The 16073-nt window shown below is 48.4% G+C and overlaps 3 protein-coding genes across 3 annotated transcripts; all 3 read left to right on the top strand.

Moving 5' to 3' along the window:
• Positions 1–4223: 4223 nt before the first annotated feature.
• Positions 4224–4742, top strand: PEX2_067790 (uncharacterized protein; the record flags this gene model as incomplete). Its single annotated transcript, XM_016744050.1, has 1 exon — positions 4224–4742. One exon carries the CDS (start codon positions 4224–4226, stop codon positions 4740–4742), a length of 519 nt encoding a protein of 172 aa, XP_016599763.1.
• A 3806-nt stretch (positions 4743–8548) lies between these two features.
• PEX2_067780 (uncharacterized protein) lies at positions 8549–10125 on the top strand (the record flags this gene model as incomplete). The annotated part of the gene is made up of 2 exons (XM_016744049.1): positions 8549–9533; positions 9590–10125. 2 exons carry the CDS (start codon positions 8549–8551, stop codon positions 10123–10125), a joined length of 1521 nt encoding a protein of 506 aa, XP_016599762.1.
• Positions 10126–11262: 1137 nt separating this feature from the next.
• Positions 11263–15660, top strand: PEX2_067770 (uncharacterized protein; the record flags this gene model as incomplete). Its single annotated transcript, XM_016744048.1, has 1 exon — positions 11263–15660. The coding sequence occupies one exon, from the start codon at positions 11263–11265 to the stop codon at positions 15658–15660; it is 4398 nt and encodes a 1465-aa protein (XP_016599761.1).
• Positions 15661–16073: the final 413 nt, after the last annotated feature.

Below are 16073 nucleotides of genomic sequence, written 5' to 3'. Positions count from 1 at the left end.
AGCCCAATTCATCAAAGAGGGATACCCTGTGAGAGACCGAGCTATCCATGCAGAACACCTACCAGAACCTGAGTTAGGACGCCCGGCCCCATAGCACCCCATCGTCATAGCGGTAGGTATTATGCAAATATTGTTGCGCCATGGAGCCCACATCTACCCTGAGAATCCGAAATCCGTGGATACTCTCGCCCACGAGCACATAGCAAAGCTAGCAAACGGTATATATATCCCTCTTTGTATAATCGTTGGGAGCACAGATATCGAATTTCCGATACTGATTATAGGGCAGGAATTGAGAGCAGCCCGCTACAGGTATATAGTTCGTCTCTGATATTCAGTCCAACCCAGAGCATGACCAAGCTTTGCTATCAAAAAGATAGAGTAGACTGGGTTATCCACGCGTCACCGATGGAAGACGACTGGAGTGCATGCCTTCAAACACTTGAGGGTCATACTGGGAGACACTGTATTGCGTGGTCCCAAGATAGCCGGCGCCTCGCATCCGCATCTTATGATGCTACTGCGAGAATATGAGACACAGTCACAGGACAATGCATATCCGTTCTCCGAGGACACGAGGATGCACTATACAATGTTGTCTGGTTGCAACATGATCAGAGACTCGCCTCGGCATCTAAAGATACGACTATTCGAATTTGGGACCCGGTCACCGGCCAATGCATATCAACCCTCCGTGGACATGTCGAGCCAGTATATACAACCTCCTGGTCGCCAGATTTCATGCAAATTGCATCATGGTCAGAGGATAAGACAGTGAGAGTTTGGGACACAGACACCAGGCAATGCTTATCTATTCTTAAGGGACATGGAAGTCCCGTTACAAAGGTGGTTTGGTTGCCGCCTAGCAGGCGACTCGCCTCGACATCGGAAGATAAACCATCCAAATATGGGATGCGATCAGTGGTCAATGTATTTCAAATCTCCAGGGCCACAGCAGGATAGTGCGGTCTCTTTCCTGGTCGCGAGATGTAAGTCGACTCGCTTCAGCATCAGCCGATGGAACCGTGAGAGTCTGGGACCCAGACAACGGAGCTTGTCTATCAATCATAACACAACATAGGAATATATTTTCTCCAGTCATGTGGTCTCCAGATGGAAGTCGACTAGCATCAGCTGACGCAACGATCAAAATCTGGGACCTGATGACTGGAAATTATGTATCGGGAGCCGAGAAACATGTTGCCATTAAATCTATTTCCTGGTCACCGGATGGAAATCTAATTGCGACAATATCAAGCCCCTTTCAGGATAGAGAAGTTCGAATCTGGGACACAGCCACTGGAGATTGTGTGTCGTTTTTTGAATCACATCGCTTAGATGGCACCTCACTTGCCTGGTCATCGGATGGAAGACATATCGCATTAGCTGGGACAGCAATCAAAATCTGGGATCCAACAATCAACAAGCCCAGATCTATATTTATAATAGTTGACGTATACGTGTGGGCTAAGCTCGACTGGTCAAAAGATGGAGCTTGGCTTGCATCGTTGCTATATTATGACGGAGTAAGAATATGGGACCCGATGACCGGCTGCACATCAATACTCCCCGATAGCCAGGATGTTACCTCAATTGCCTGGTCCCAGAACAGCTGCAAGCTCGCATCCGGGTCATGGTATGGAGAAGTGCATATCTGGGACCCAGTCACGAGAGAGTACATATCAGCTTTTGAGGGACATGTCGATCCAATTATTTGCTTGGTCTGGTCGCATGATGGAAGACTAGCGTCAGGGTCAACCGACGAAACAGTCAGAATCTGGGATCCGGAGGCTAGACGCTGTATAGCAGTTCTAGCTGGGCCTTTTGGTAAAGTCAGGTCTATTTCCTGGTCTTTGGATGGACGTTGGCTCGCATCAATGACAAAGACAAACAAAAGTACAGACTACATTGTCACGGTCTGGGATTCGGCCACTGGGCAATGCATCTCATCGATTAATATTGATTTTTTAATCACCCAAGCTCCCACTGAGGTGGTTAACAAGGATGATTTTTCCGATGCTCTTCAATTTGATACAGAAACTCTGAATCGCCTGCATACCATTGGTGGTACATTTGATTTTATCAGTGATACTCTCATCTTGGCCTTCACTCCCAATCTATCCCCTGCCGTGGGACAGCAGATAGGATATGGCATCAGCACTGACATGGCCTGGATAACATATCGAAGAGAAAATCTCATATGGTTACCCTCGGAGTATCGCCCAGATTGTTCATCTTTATTCTCTATACTCGAGACAAAGGCGGGAATTTATGTGGGAATACTTTGTTCGTCAGGTCGTGCTATAACTTTGACGCTCGCTCAAGACATTTCAATCCAAAGGTGCGATTCAAGTTGCATGGTTGGATAAGACTAGCCAGCCATTATCGTATGATATATATACACATATCATTACTCCATCTTCACACCCCCATAGGAGTGATAAGAACGGGCTCGTACTTGTAGTGGCTGCATCACGATTGCTGCAATGTCGTTGGACTAATATTTCCGCAAATATATATTTGCATTTCCAACCAATTCGTTGAGTATAAAGTTTAATGGATAATCAGACAACAATATACCTATGCACATCAAAAAAAAAGTCTCCACACTAGCACCTAGCAACAAGCTCAAATATCAACTAATTCCACAAAGAACCACTGACACTATCCACAGCGGCGATTGAAACCCCTAATAAGCAAGACAGGCGGGATGATCCCGAGAGCCGGCGCGAGCTGAAACAAGCACATGGCGGGATAAATGGACCTCAGGCGAACCGATCTAAGACACAGCAAGGAAGGAATAATTGGGTATTAATTAGGGACTATTAACGACTATTTCGATACAGGAAAAACAAAACATAATTATGTTACAGAAAATCTTGGAAGTGGGGATATTCGAGAAAAAGAAATATCTAAATGGAAATCCAAAATCCAAACCACAAAATATGTACACGAGTGGAGGCTCTCAGGCATCTACAACATTAGGTCGCATTATGTCGTAGCGCACATGTACGATGCATGTATGTACTTCGTACCTAAAAAAAAGGGAGAGCTACACATGGCGCAGAACATATCCACATATCCGCATACCCAGTAAGGAGGTAACCTGGGAAGCGGCGACGACTCCCCGTGGAATTCTCGAAATGCAAGACAAGACATGTTTGGGACGGTATGGCAACTCTACTCCACCGGGGAGTATTAAGTTTACCCCTTCCTACAGGGCCTTTTGACATTCGACACGCGACAACACCTGAACCGAGAACGAGAACAGGATGGATCGCCGGTGGAGTTGTGTTGTGGTAGGCAAGGGGTGTGCCACGATGATTTCAAGGAGAGGGAGATCGTGGAATGATCTGCCAATCACACCTGGTTATCGGGGAGGAAGGTACAAAGTACATATGGTGGGATTATCCAGGCATGGTCTGATGGATGTCCGAAGGCTTCTGATATAACATAAAGTACTGTGGATCGTTGCGGTTCTTGACTGCGAAATATGATTTGGTGGTTAGCTGAGGCAGTCGTAGCCTTACCTTCGACTGACAGTTGAATAAAATTAGTTTGCCTTCAGTCGAGTTTTTATTTGCGAGGTTTGCGCTGAATGACCGTTGGGGCGTGCGGATCCTTTCCTTAATTGTTGGTAGACATAGTAATCACCATATTCCTGATTAGTGACCTCATTCAGAGGGACTCACCAGATGGATTTATCGGTTGCGACCGGGTGGATTCAAGCCAGATCGTCGTGTCGATCCCGAGTGCTATATATTATTGAGGATCATTTGCCTAATAAGCTACTGTTCGACCTCGGGATGGGCCGTTGGAGAAAAGTGGCCCGAAGAGGGGTCATCGATGGATCCTTCGACACCTGAGAGCCTGAGGCACTAGCCTTAGGACAACGGGTTTAGGTACCAACAGGGTTGTATTGTAGTTCCTCTAATTCCTCTGATCAATTCATTATTAGGCTAATGGCTATTCTAGGCTGTGGGCGATGCTTATCTAGTCGTTCTACTTAGCGCCCTAGGACCTCAACGTAAACGCGAAACAATGAACACCACACCAACCCAATGAACTACTCAGATTAAGCGCTATATGTAGAATAAGCGTCATGACAATGGATCAGAAAAATAATTAGGTCAGGCTAGCTCCGTCTTCCCTTCGTCCCACTGTAACTACATCTTAACCATCTCTTCTGCCATTCCATAATACGACTACTATAAATATCCGATATGTCGACAACAGAGAATGCCGGCCAGCCCGACATAGACTCACAACAGCTCACCTTCGAAATCAACGGTCTCTACATCCTCCTATCTGACCGCGGCGATAAGAGCTACACATTCCACTGGCGCCTCTATCTACACCAGAGTGCCAAATCGGGCTCCATTTACCATCTACTAAACGACATCGATCCAACCATCTGGCGCTTTGAACATCTACCCGACCAGACCGTCATCTATAATCAAGCACTCCTTGGAGCCCTCAAGATAGGAGTGTTAGATCCTACGCTTCATGCACATTTTCTCGAACGTCTTCATCAAATCCCAATCGTGGATTCAGTCCGATTCCGTGAGAGAATCACTTGCCGGGTATGGCTCAAGGAAGCTCTTTTTGCGCTCGATGATGAAGGATATATCATGCTCACTCGTAGTGTGGATGAAATCGAAGCTGAGGCAAGGAACCTCGCACTTCAGAATAAGACTTTAGGGAGGCGGACGGTTGTGAGGAGTTGTGGGAGTCAGGGTTGAGATTCCAGGTGTCATGTGGAATATTCCAGTGGATTATGGTGATATCATGTGCAAGGAGGGGGGGATGGGGAGAGGAGATGACATTTTATATGGATCAGACGAGGTTGGGCGATATTGGACGGAATCTATTTTGAACCTAGTGGGAACCCCATTTTGGTGCTATTTCAGTCATAAGTGGAGCTAGAAATGACAGCCTGTCAAAGCCGAGCGCCAATATTGTTTCAGTATGGTATCTAACAATACATGATGCCCAGGTGGGTTCAAAATAGTTGCACTACAGAGGTGGTTGGGGGGCGACACGCCGGCGGAAGTCACGGGAGGGCTAAACGGGAGGTCCCTACTCCGTAGCCTCAGTGGATATCTTAGGCGATAATTGATTATTGAGTCTGTGCTCACATTCTAGCTGAGAATCCCGGTATGATATTTCCCAACCTTTTTTGCATGTAACCTCTAAGCTTTGACTGTGCGCTCCCCAGCTTCGGGGAACGGGAGCCGGTGCGAGGATCGTCGGCAGGGGAGTTTGAGTGGGAGGTACTCCGTCTAGTACTGTGTACATACATATGTAAATAGACAGGTATGTGCAATGTACTTCGTAGGTTGTATACATATGTAGAACCAAGTATGGGTAGTAGTGCAGAACGCGTAAAGACACGGGACTGGATTTCGTGCTGGAGGGTTTTTTTCCGAAGACTATGGGAACACTATTCAAATGAAGTCATGTTCCAGAGCATTATTTGCACGAAGGGGCTGTTTCCATGCGAGGGAATAGGAGCTGGAATTGGATCCGGAAGAGGCAAAATGAAAAATAAAAGAGACAGAAAAAAAATAAAAATAAAGTACCTACATCCCTGGACGGTACGACCCGTGTGTCAAGACAGACTATTGGGAAAGAGCAGCAAGGCACGGCCCACGAGCACGACCCTCAAAAGAGGCGTGGATGCAGGAATGGGCAAGGAGCCACGGTATTGCCATGATGGCACCAAGTAGATGGGATTGGGAGAGCATGGGTGATTGCCATGGGCGAGCCATGAGCCATTCGAGGAGGCATTCACATAAGCCATGCATTATTAACATAACGAACTCTAAGCTCGACGACTAGTGATCCCATCCCTTGATCGAAATTAGGCAGGTTGGCGAGGGTGTACAACGTTGTAGAGATAGAGTCGTACTCAGAATTCCCGTTTGGCGGACCGTTATTTTTGGCCCTTTTTTTTCCTGGGGTAGCAGCTATCTGGCAGAGATCGAGCTTGGAGTCTGAGATAAGCAGTGTCCTTTCGTCAAGTATGGAGAAGTGCTACCGTGTCAGAGGTTCGAGGAATGTGCCGTAGATCGGGTGGCGATCTTCGAGACATTCTGCAAGGCGACGATGGTGCCATGTGGCATGCTGGAAAGGGAAGACGGTGGACGGTAGTACTTGACATGCATATGGTTTATTGTATTGAATTTCTGCCTAAATTGTTTTGTATAGCTAGCCTCTTTTGAGGTGGATAAGAAAGGACGTGTTATTACAGCCACAGTGTGGCGGGGTCGGCTAGACCGTCGGTTGGGCCGATGCAAATTTTAATTTTTGGGGTTTAGTGTATTTTATCATTGTATTTAATATGTAATCAATATGTAATTTTCTATTTACATGTTCCAAACAGGCTAGATCTATTTCTGGACGAACACCCGATCAAACGGAAAGATCAAATCGACACATCAACCCAAAAGCCACCTGGTACAGGCAATGCGGTTCCGCGATTGTAGTGGCGTAGGTGGCTACCCCTTGGGTAAATACCATTATCTCAAGGACAATCTTCCCAGAAACAGACTATGAGACTATAGTGTACTATAATACTATGGGATAGTACCTCGAGGGCCGATACCTATATGTACAAAGGTGAATCAATAAAGGTAGATCCAGATCTAAAGACCAAAACAAATAAGCTTGGTCATATTCGCCAAGACTCCAGGTCACACTGGACTGTTCGGAACCGGGATATTACCCTCAATAGCCCCGTGAATAGGTGAAAATAGCCGCGCGACATAGTACTCCGTACTACCCCTACCCTCAGACTCTGACAGGTCAACATGTGATGATTTGGGCGGCGGGGACGGGTGGTTGCATGGCTACGGTATGAAGCTCAAGCTCATGGAAGCGTGGGTGATCCGTGACACACTTTTCTGTCTGTGTCCGAGGTGTTACAAACAGAAAATATGTAGGGGAGAAAGTGGATCATGTTTTAGCTAGAGGGTAATATATCCATCGATACTAGTACTAGGATTGTAGGATTAAAAGAATGGAGGATTATAGGGATTAGAAGGATCAAAAGATTATAATCTTGGACAAAATTGTAAATAGATACATATGTATTTGTCGTGATCAAAGGTACCCTCGGTGAGTAAAGCCAACTAAATGCCATGTGTGGGACTGAAGAAAAAGACATGTTAATTCGCATGGAGGACAAGGATTAAACTGACAGGGATGAAATTTCGTACTAGGTACTTCCGGGCTTTGCTCAATATCCCGAACAAAAAGAAGCAGAAAAGATGTATTTGCTACTATTTGTCCCCCGAGACTGCCGATCAACCCTGCATCCTCATGCCATGTGTCCAACGTCAACATGTTGTTTATATATGTTGTTATTTTACTTTGTACTTGGGTACGTTCCTTACAGTACCTTAATCTCCCAAACGGGATTGTGCAGTTAGCCCCGGTCGCGAATACAGCCTGACTGGAAAGAGAAGGAGACTCAATTGGTAGGAGACTGCAAGGGAGAGAGCCACGTGAAGGGGTATGGTAACAATAGTATTCTAGTATTCTATATGAATATGTTATAAATATGTTATAAATTAAAAATATATTATAAAAACATATATAAAAATAAAAATAAAAATCCCAAAATCCAAAAAAAGATGACGTGAAGACTTGGATGCAACGAAACGTGTTCTCCTTGCTTTTCCCAGGGATCTTTTCTTCAGGAATGCTACTATTTAGTGGGTATATATATGTACGTATGTATATATATATATATATATGTGTGGGCTATGCAGTAGACAGAGTAGATATAATAGAGGATAATGAACATAATGAACATAAAAGAAAGTGAAAATAGTCTGTTAATAGTGTTTAAGTGTTAATAGTACCCTAAGACAAGTATAGCATAAAAGTCCTTACTCCCCAGGGTCAGCCTCGTGGCACACACAGTTGCAGTAGGGCCTTGGCGGTAATACCAGTACATTCTTTGGATTTTCTTTTCTTTCTTTTTCTTTTTTGTTTAATTTTATATATTATTTTCTGTTTTAATTTTTAATTTTAAAATGTAAGAAAGGGGATGCCAAAAAAGAAGGTTAAAAAAAAAGAAAAGAGGAGTTTCAGACGACTCGAAGGCTTGCGGGTTTCGAGTCTCCAATTTTCTATTCTTTAATCTCTCGACTCTCTCGATTCTCACTCTACACTCTACACTCTACACTCTCTACACTACACTCTACACACTCACTACTCTTAAATCACTCTACTGCATAATACCCTATACTCTAATACCTTTACACTTCCGTGCCACGTTCCTTTCGGTAAGCTTGATCTGTGTTGCCTGGATGTCTTTACGTCTAACCTTCGATCTAGCCTTCCTTTTGACCTTCAAGTTGCGCGAACCTTTTACAACCCTCGCAACGAAACGGTTTCACCGTGAATCGTTTCTCGAATTGACATCTCTACCCTCTCGATTTGGAATATGCGATAGTGTGGGAGGAAAAAAAACAGAGCGGGTTGATATTCGATTCTTCTTCACTGTTCCCCCTCCCCGCCTGATTCAGACTCTCCCGCCATGGATCCTTCTGTCGCACATCGCCCATGGGAGGCAGTCTCAGGGCCTCAGGTTACTGGAGGCTCAACGCAAACTCTCCCCTCTATCTCGACTCTCACCGCAAATATGCCTGGGACCGGAGCCACCGCGGAGAAATCCCCCGGTAACGGCTCACTGAACACGATCGAGCGTGACTCCGGGAATTGGTCAATGCCGCAAAGCACAAGTAGGAGACCCTCACCTAGCATGGAATGGGAGCGGCGCGGTGCTGACCATGTAGGATCGTCCACCTACTCCACGGCGACCAATGGCACCGGCAACAATTATCCCTCTCTCAGCTTCATATCCGCGTCGCAACCCTCCCCGAATCGCGGACACCCGGCTGTCGATCGCTCCCCTTACCCCCACGATCAATCCACCACCCCTTCCTCCGCTGGTACCCAACAACCCTCTCCAAACTTCGGCCAGCCAAATTCAACCCTCCCCTCCATCAACCAGAACTATGAAGTTCCCTCCCAACGAACGAGTGTGGCCGAGACGACCGAATCCCGGCGCAGCAGTGTCGACAGTCGCATGAACCAAGGAATCAGTTCTCTGGCCATCAACCCAGCCTCGCCATACCACAGCACCAATGCCTCCCAATCATCGATTGTGTCAAGTCTACAGAGGGAACGAGGGATTCCGACCGACATGAACTCATACCGTGGACCTCGGTACTCAGGAGGCAGTCAGCCACTCTCTCCATTGGGCCCCCGCGCAACCGACCAGCAGCGGAGTTTTGCAGCCGGTCGCACTGCTCCAGCCATTTCATCGAATCCTCGGTCGGAGATTTACAACGCCGAAGCACCCACGGCGGGTATGGCATATGCCTTTCCTGACCCGGACATGGCGCGCTCAAGCTCCGTTTCCTCGAAGGGAGAGTCCAACCCGCCGTTCTCCCGAAAAGGCAGCATGGCGGAGTCTATGAACAGCATGTATTCGGAACGGATGCCACGAGGACAACACGGTAAGAGGATATCACCAGAACAACACACTGGACGCGCAATACTAACAATGTCCCAGACCTACCCCAAAATGTACACCACCACCATTCCCTCCAACACAAGGCCGTGCGAGAGTTGATCGGCGAAGAAGACGGGCCGGCGGGCAGCACACCGTACAGCCGCACGCCTGAATTACGCGTAACACACAAACTCGCTGAGCGCAAACGGCGCAGCGAAATGAAAGACTGCTTCGAAGCGCTCCGGCTACGTCTCCCACCGGGCCAAACCAACAAGTCCAGCAAATGGGAAACACTCACCCGCGCAATTGATTATATAGCGATGTTGGAGAAAACCGTTACCCAATCAAATCGCGACCGGGCCGTCATGCAGGCCGAGATTGATGAGATGCGTGCCCAACTCAACCAGCAAGCCAACGCCTCCCGCCCCCCCTCCATCTTCGAACACCACCAAATGAGCTCCAATCAGGTCAATGGCCAGGGCCCTGTCTTTGGTGCTTTCGGTAATGGCGTGACTCAGGAGCAGCCGCGCACGTTACCGCCCCTCATGAATGGCTCTAGTGCGGCTATGCAGGGCATTGAATATGAGCGGCGGTAGGAAGTGTGGTGTGAGGTGCGCGGAAGCCGAAGCTGTGTACGAGATATGACTAGTCACGCAAAACCTATCATCAACGACTTTGTTTTGGACTTTGTTCTCTTGATATCATATATCCCTCTTATAGATGCGATCCCCATTCGACTTTCTCGATTTGGGGATTGGTTTATACTGACTTTGTTTTTGTTTGATCTTATGGAGTGGTCTCTGTTTTTTCTCATATTTTGTTCTTCATACCCGCAATTGCTTTGCTTTTTTTTTTCTGGGCCACTCTACATGGAATATGATAAGAGGGAATATGGAATATGGAATATTTGAATAGCTGGAATAGCTGAAATACAGATATTCATGTTTCAATTAAAAAAAAACTTCTCTTGTTAGCGTATAGCTGGTAGAGTGTGGAGTATCACCACACATCTCCCCATGAAATGGAATGATATAGACCAAATACATCATCTCATATAGACAGTAGCACGAAAACATCATGTTTCAGAACCCCAGATCCTGCTTTAAATATGTATCATAATATGAAGATCTATTTCTGTCCTTCCACTAATTGGCCCCTCGAAGCGCCCGCCCCCCGGTCCGGCGCGTAGTGACCGGCCTCAGTCTGACATTTGCATCCAATCCATCGTCTTCGTTTCTGCTTCCCCTGGTGATCTCTCTGCCAGTCGTCCAATGACCGACCTTGAAGAAGCAGCACGGAGCTAGTTGCAGCGGGATGTCTGGGATCGCTGCAGAAATTCCCCAGCGACGATGATTATTGGTCGGGTTGTTTATAGCTTGAGCTGTGTCCTGTAGAGTGACCGGCCTGGACTCTATTTCTGCACTGTGATGATGCAGAAATGCGAAATGCAGAAATAGAGAGCTTGGGCTTTAAATCTCGGAGCTTTTCTTATTTTCTTTGTCTTTTTGTCTTTCTTTTGTTTTGCATTTGACTCAATCAACTTCTATTCAGGGTTGTTGTCTATTGTTGCCTTTCGCATTGTTTTACTGGCTATAATATTAATAGACCTCCTCTTTATTACGTCTCCCTGTACTTTCATTCTTTCATGCTTTTCTGACACATGGTATGCATCTATCGGATACTATCACTTCTGCAGACTAACATCTGAACACAGTCAAGTCTACTAAACCATCATGCTCAAACGAAAACCCCAAGCCCTCCAGGTCCCAGTACCAAACTTCCCATTCTCATCGCCGATCAGCGAAGAGATCTCAAGTCCCTCATGCTCCTCGGAAGACCAGGATGAACGAGATCGACCCTTTACACTTCTATCAAAAGCAGCACGACAAAGGCTCGAGGCGAAGGCCGCCAAAGATGGGAATCGCTCGCCCATTTCCCCCCGCGAAACCTCTAGACTAAATATCCGCGTCACGAAGAAACGTAAAAGCGTCGGGAAACCGGTCGGCTTGAACCTCGTTACGGATTTCACCTTAGCGCCGGCGCCGAGGAAACAGTCAATTCCCGCAGAACCAAACGCGGCTGCGCCGTTCGTCGATCTGAATGACCTGATGCTTCTTTCGAAAGTGCGAGAGAAGGAACGCACTGCTCAAAAATCAAAGGATACATTCAGGAAGAGGGTTTCACGGGGCTTTCAGCGGTTACCCGAGACAGTGCAGAGTCAGCATCACCATCAGAATGGAACTGCAGCCTCTTTCCTTACCACCAGAGATGAAGACCCATTCCATGACAAACACGGAGATGTTATCTCGCCCTCGGACCGCCACGTCATGATCGGACTGACTGTGCCTCGCAGCGAGTCAGTAGAAAGATCACAAGAGCTCGATAGTGCAGGAACACCGCTCACACCATCGATTGTCGTCACCCCAGCAAGAGGCGACGCACCATGGAACGCACACTCAAACTCGAGTACGGAGATGCTCCGACCAAGGGCAACATCAAGCATCTATTCGCAGCCAACACCCCGTCTTTGGCAATATGAAACAGATATTCCTCCCGTGCCAGCCATTCCTGCAGAGCACTCAGCTGCTGCCAAAACTCCCGCCCAAGAGACTGGATACCAGAACACACTAGGCGTAGAAAGGAAAGCGCGCGCCCTCTCAACAGCTTCAATCTGGGAAGACGACAGTCCACCCCGGACACCAGAAACCGTACGCCAAGCCTCAAAGATCCAGCAACCGGGCCGTCTTAGCGTCAATACCCAAGCAGACGCCAACAGACCAGAGTCACAAGGCTGGTGGACATATCTCCTCTCCCCACTGCTAAGCCGATCCATAAAATCCCCCCTCAGTCCATCCTTTCCGCAAGAATCACCCTCCACCCCGTCGACAACAACAACCACAGCCCGTCCCCAGCCAAAAGAATGGATACCACGCGAGAAAGAAATCTCCTGCTTCTCGCCCGATACACCAGAAACAGCAGCCCCAATGGGTGAGAAAGCATTCGAGATATCCCGATCCTTCGAACAAGAACAATACCAGCAAGACCAATACCAAGCCCCCGAACGCCATCAATCTCCACCACCTGCTTACGTCTCCAACGTCTCAAGTAGACAAAACACCATGTCCTTTATGTTCAGCAATAGCCAGACAATTCAGGGCGAAGCAGCTGAGTACTACCAAGCCTGTGCGCACGAACTATTCAGTAAGACGCCGTATTTTGAGTGTGTCAATCACGTCTGCTCGATAACGCCTGTTAATCCCGTTGCCGTGCCAGCTGGAGCTACGAATACGGCTGTAGAGAGTGGCCGAGGACTTGCGCTTGTTGCGGTTGAGGAACCTGGAGTATCTGGCCTCGAAGAGACGCGTGAAAATGATATCCAGGATTCGGTTCCGTCGACGACGTCGACTAAGAATGCTGGTCTGCTTATTGATATTGACTCGCCTCGTCCGGAGACAACGAAGTCAATTCCATCTGGGTATGCTGTTCGCGCGAAGGAGGTGCAGGTCTTGTCACCCTCGTCGGAGTTTAGTTCTCATACGTGGGATTCTTCTGTTGTTGATGAGGATGAGAAGGAGAAGGGTTCAGTGGCCCATGGTACTAGGGGTGGAGTTTCGGAAGCTCGGTCTCAGCGTGTTGCTTCCCCTCCCATTCCTGTTCCTGTTCCAGTTGTTGCGCCCCCTGTGGAGGCGGTTGATAGACAGGTTTGGGAGCCAGCTCCGCCTGCGCCAGCTCCTATTGCTATGCCCGAACCAGCCCCTGCTCCTGCTCCCGCTCATATTCCTATGCCTGAGCCAACTCCCGCTCTTGCTCCACAGATAACCACTAATATCGCGCCCCCTGTTACTAATTTCCATTACACTGTTCCTCCGCCGCAGCCTCAGGTACAGCCTCTGCAGCCGACAGTGCAATATGTGCCAGTCTTCGCTCCTCAGGCTGCACCGCCAATGGAGCCGCTACTGCAGCAGCCTCAACCGCAGGAACAGTCCCGAGAAATCTCCCCGCCGATGCTCCAACCAGCTCCTCAAGTAGCAACGCCAAGATCGGAATGGCCATGGGGAGTACGAGAACAGCCGCATGAGCAACCCCAGGTCCAACAACCAGCTACCCAAGAACATGTTTCTGGGTTTGAATGGGCGTATTCTCCACAAGGACAGCCTCAAGGACAGCAACGAGGGCAACTGCAAGAACTTCCTGTGACACAAGCTTCCCCACAGCAACCGCAGGTGGCATATGGACAGGCTCCTCCCCAGACACGGCAGGCAACTCTTGGTCATGCAACCCAGCCTCAAGGACCGCTTGTTATCCAGGGACGGCAATCTGGTTCTGGGTGGCCGTTTGGTCTAACCGCACACCCTCACTCGAATGCACCCCCTGTGCCCCCACTGCCACAAACCCAGCCCACTGGATCGGAGGCTCAGTCTCAGCAAGAGCAATCCCAACAGTCCGTGCCTCAGGATCGGCAGCCTGGATCTGAAGAACCGCAAGCGGCACGGGGATTGTCTCAAGAGACTGAGCTATCGCCTCCCCAGGGACATTTACAACCTTCTGAGCCTATCTCTCCCGGTTTCCAGCGCGCTGCTGGCGGACCTGGCTCGATCCCAATGTCTGATATGCAGGCACCGGCTCCTGCGTACTCGCAACATCCTCGAGATCCTGCTCTGCCGCCTCGATATGATACTCAGCCACGTTACGACAATGATCCCACAGCTGGAGTTACCAGTGTCAACCCAAGTGGGGCGATAGGACCTCAAGAGGCCCGACGCCGCCGGCTGGAAAAAGAAGAAGCCACTGGCCGAAGGGTTTGCAATCTTTGGCGTGGCCGTGGTCTTTTCAGCAAGAAGAGTGGACGACCAGGACGCGAGGGTCGTACTCGACGGAGATGGTATTTCATTATCTGCATTTTCTTCTTGATCATCGTGATCCTCGCCACTATTCTCGCGATCACTCTGACAAGAAAAGGAAACGACACCCCCGTTCAATCGCAATGGCTGAATCTCACAGGCTATCCGCCTATGCCTACTGGAATTGCAACGATCGCTGGGACGGAGGCGCAGCTTGAAAAATCGACTTGCATTACTCCTTCTTCAATGTGGAGTTGTGCTTTGCCCAAGGACCAGCAGGATGCCAATGAGCCGTACAATGCGAACCAGCCCAATTTCCGTGTTTCCATCAACTTCCGCAATGGCACGTACGAGAACAGCACTACTGTTGGCTCAAAGCTACGTATCAGGAGCGATGACCTTTTTAACCCATCGCCCGCAGCCCCAACAGACGCAGAGGAGAGCTTCCTCGGCCAATACACAGACAATAACACTGCACCCTACGCCGGCGAAGAAACACCCTTCTACATGTCCCTCCTCTCACCAGTCTCCCTCTCCTCGGCAAACATCTACCGCCGTTCAGAGACATCCAACGGCACCGCATACCCCAACATATCATCCATAATCCCCGCGCCAGAAGAAAACGCAGATGGAACCCCATCTGCAGCAATGCTCTACCCCCTCCCCTCATCCCAACCAATCCGCCTATACAACCGCGGCCTCGCAACCGAGCACTACGGCTTCTACAGCTACTTCGACAAATCCATCTTCCTAACCTCCCAAACCAAATCTTCCTCTGCGGACACAAACGGCGGAACCTCAAAATCCAACGCAAAATACCGCTGCACATGGTCCCAAACCCGCCTTCTAGTTCAAATCTGGACGCAATCCGAAAAAATAAACCGCCAGCTCCTCCCAAAATCAAACGACACAGCAACAAGCACCACAACCTCCTCATCTGCAACACCAACATCAACAAACTCACCTACATCTTCATCCTCCGCAACAGACTTCTCCCGCCCAGGCTCATTCCCATACCCGGTAACAATAACAGTGGACCGCCACGGCGGCGCCGAGAAAAAGAAAATGGTCTACTGTTACCCGATCGAAGATGACGGTCATTATAATATCACGGCTGTGCAGCTGCAGCTTGAGGACCGCGCTGTCGGGGGTGAGCTTGTTAATCCTGCTGTTGGACTCTTTAAGGGGCTTGGTGAGACGAAGAATTCTACGATTGAGAATGCTGGAGGTGTTGATGGTGGTTCTGGGGGATGTGAGTGTCAGTGGGTTAATTGGATTTCGAGTGTTTAGAGACTGGGACAGAGACTGGAGTGGTTGCATGGATGGTGTTTTTGTTTATAGGGGTGGTGATTATTGATTTTTCTTTTCTTTGATTGTTGCTGATGCGTTGCATTGCGTGTCCTCTGCATTGCGTGTTTTCTGGTGTTTGGGTGGCTTTTCTGCTTCATTTCCTTGCGAACGATGACGATGCTTCATAAAAGAGTATATACATTATTCATTTCTATAGTACTATGTATCTAGTCAGTTTAAAATTCAAAATCACTGTTACAATTCAAAACTACAACCCTACAACCCGACGATCACCAAGAATCTATTGATATCTCGTAATATAGAAAGCAACAACCATGGATCAATCCAACGGCTCCACTGAGAAAAGCTCAGGTTGCACCAAGGGCACAGAAGCTAATCTAAAACCTTAATCT

The sequence above is a fragment of the Penicillium expansum genome (genome assembly GCF_000769745.1).
Source record: "Penicillium expansum strain MD-8 chromosome Unknown contig224, whole genome shotgun sequence".
Taxonomy (NCBI): domain Eukaryota; kingdom Fungi; phylum Ascomycota; class Eurotiomycetes; order Eurotiales; family Aspergillaceae; genus Penicillium; species Penicillium expansum.
This window is presented reverse-complemented; position numbering and strand designations above follow the sequence as displayed.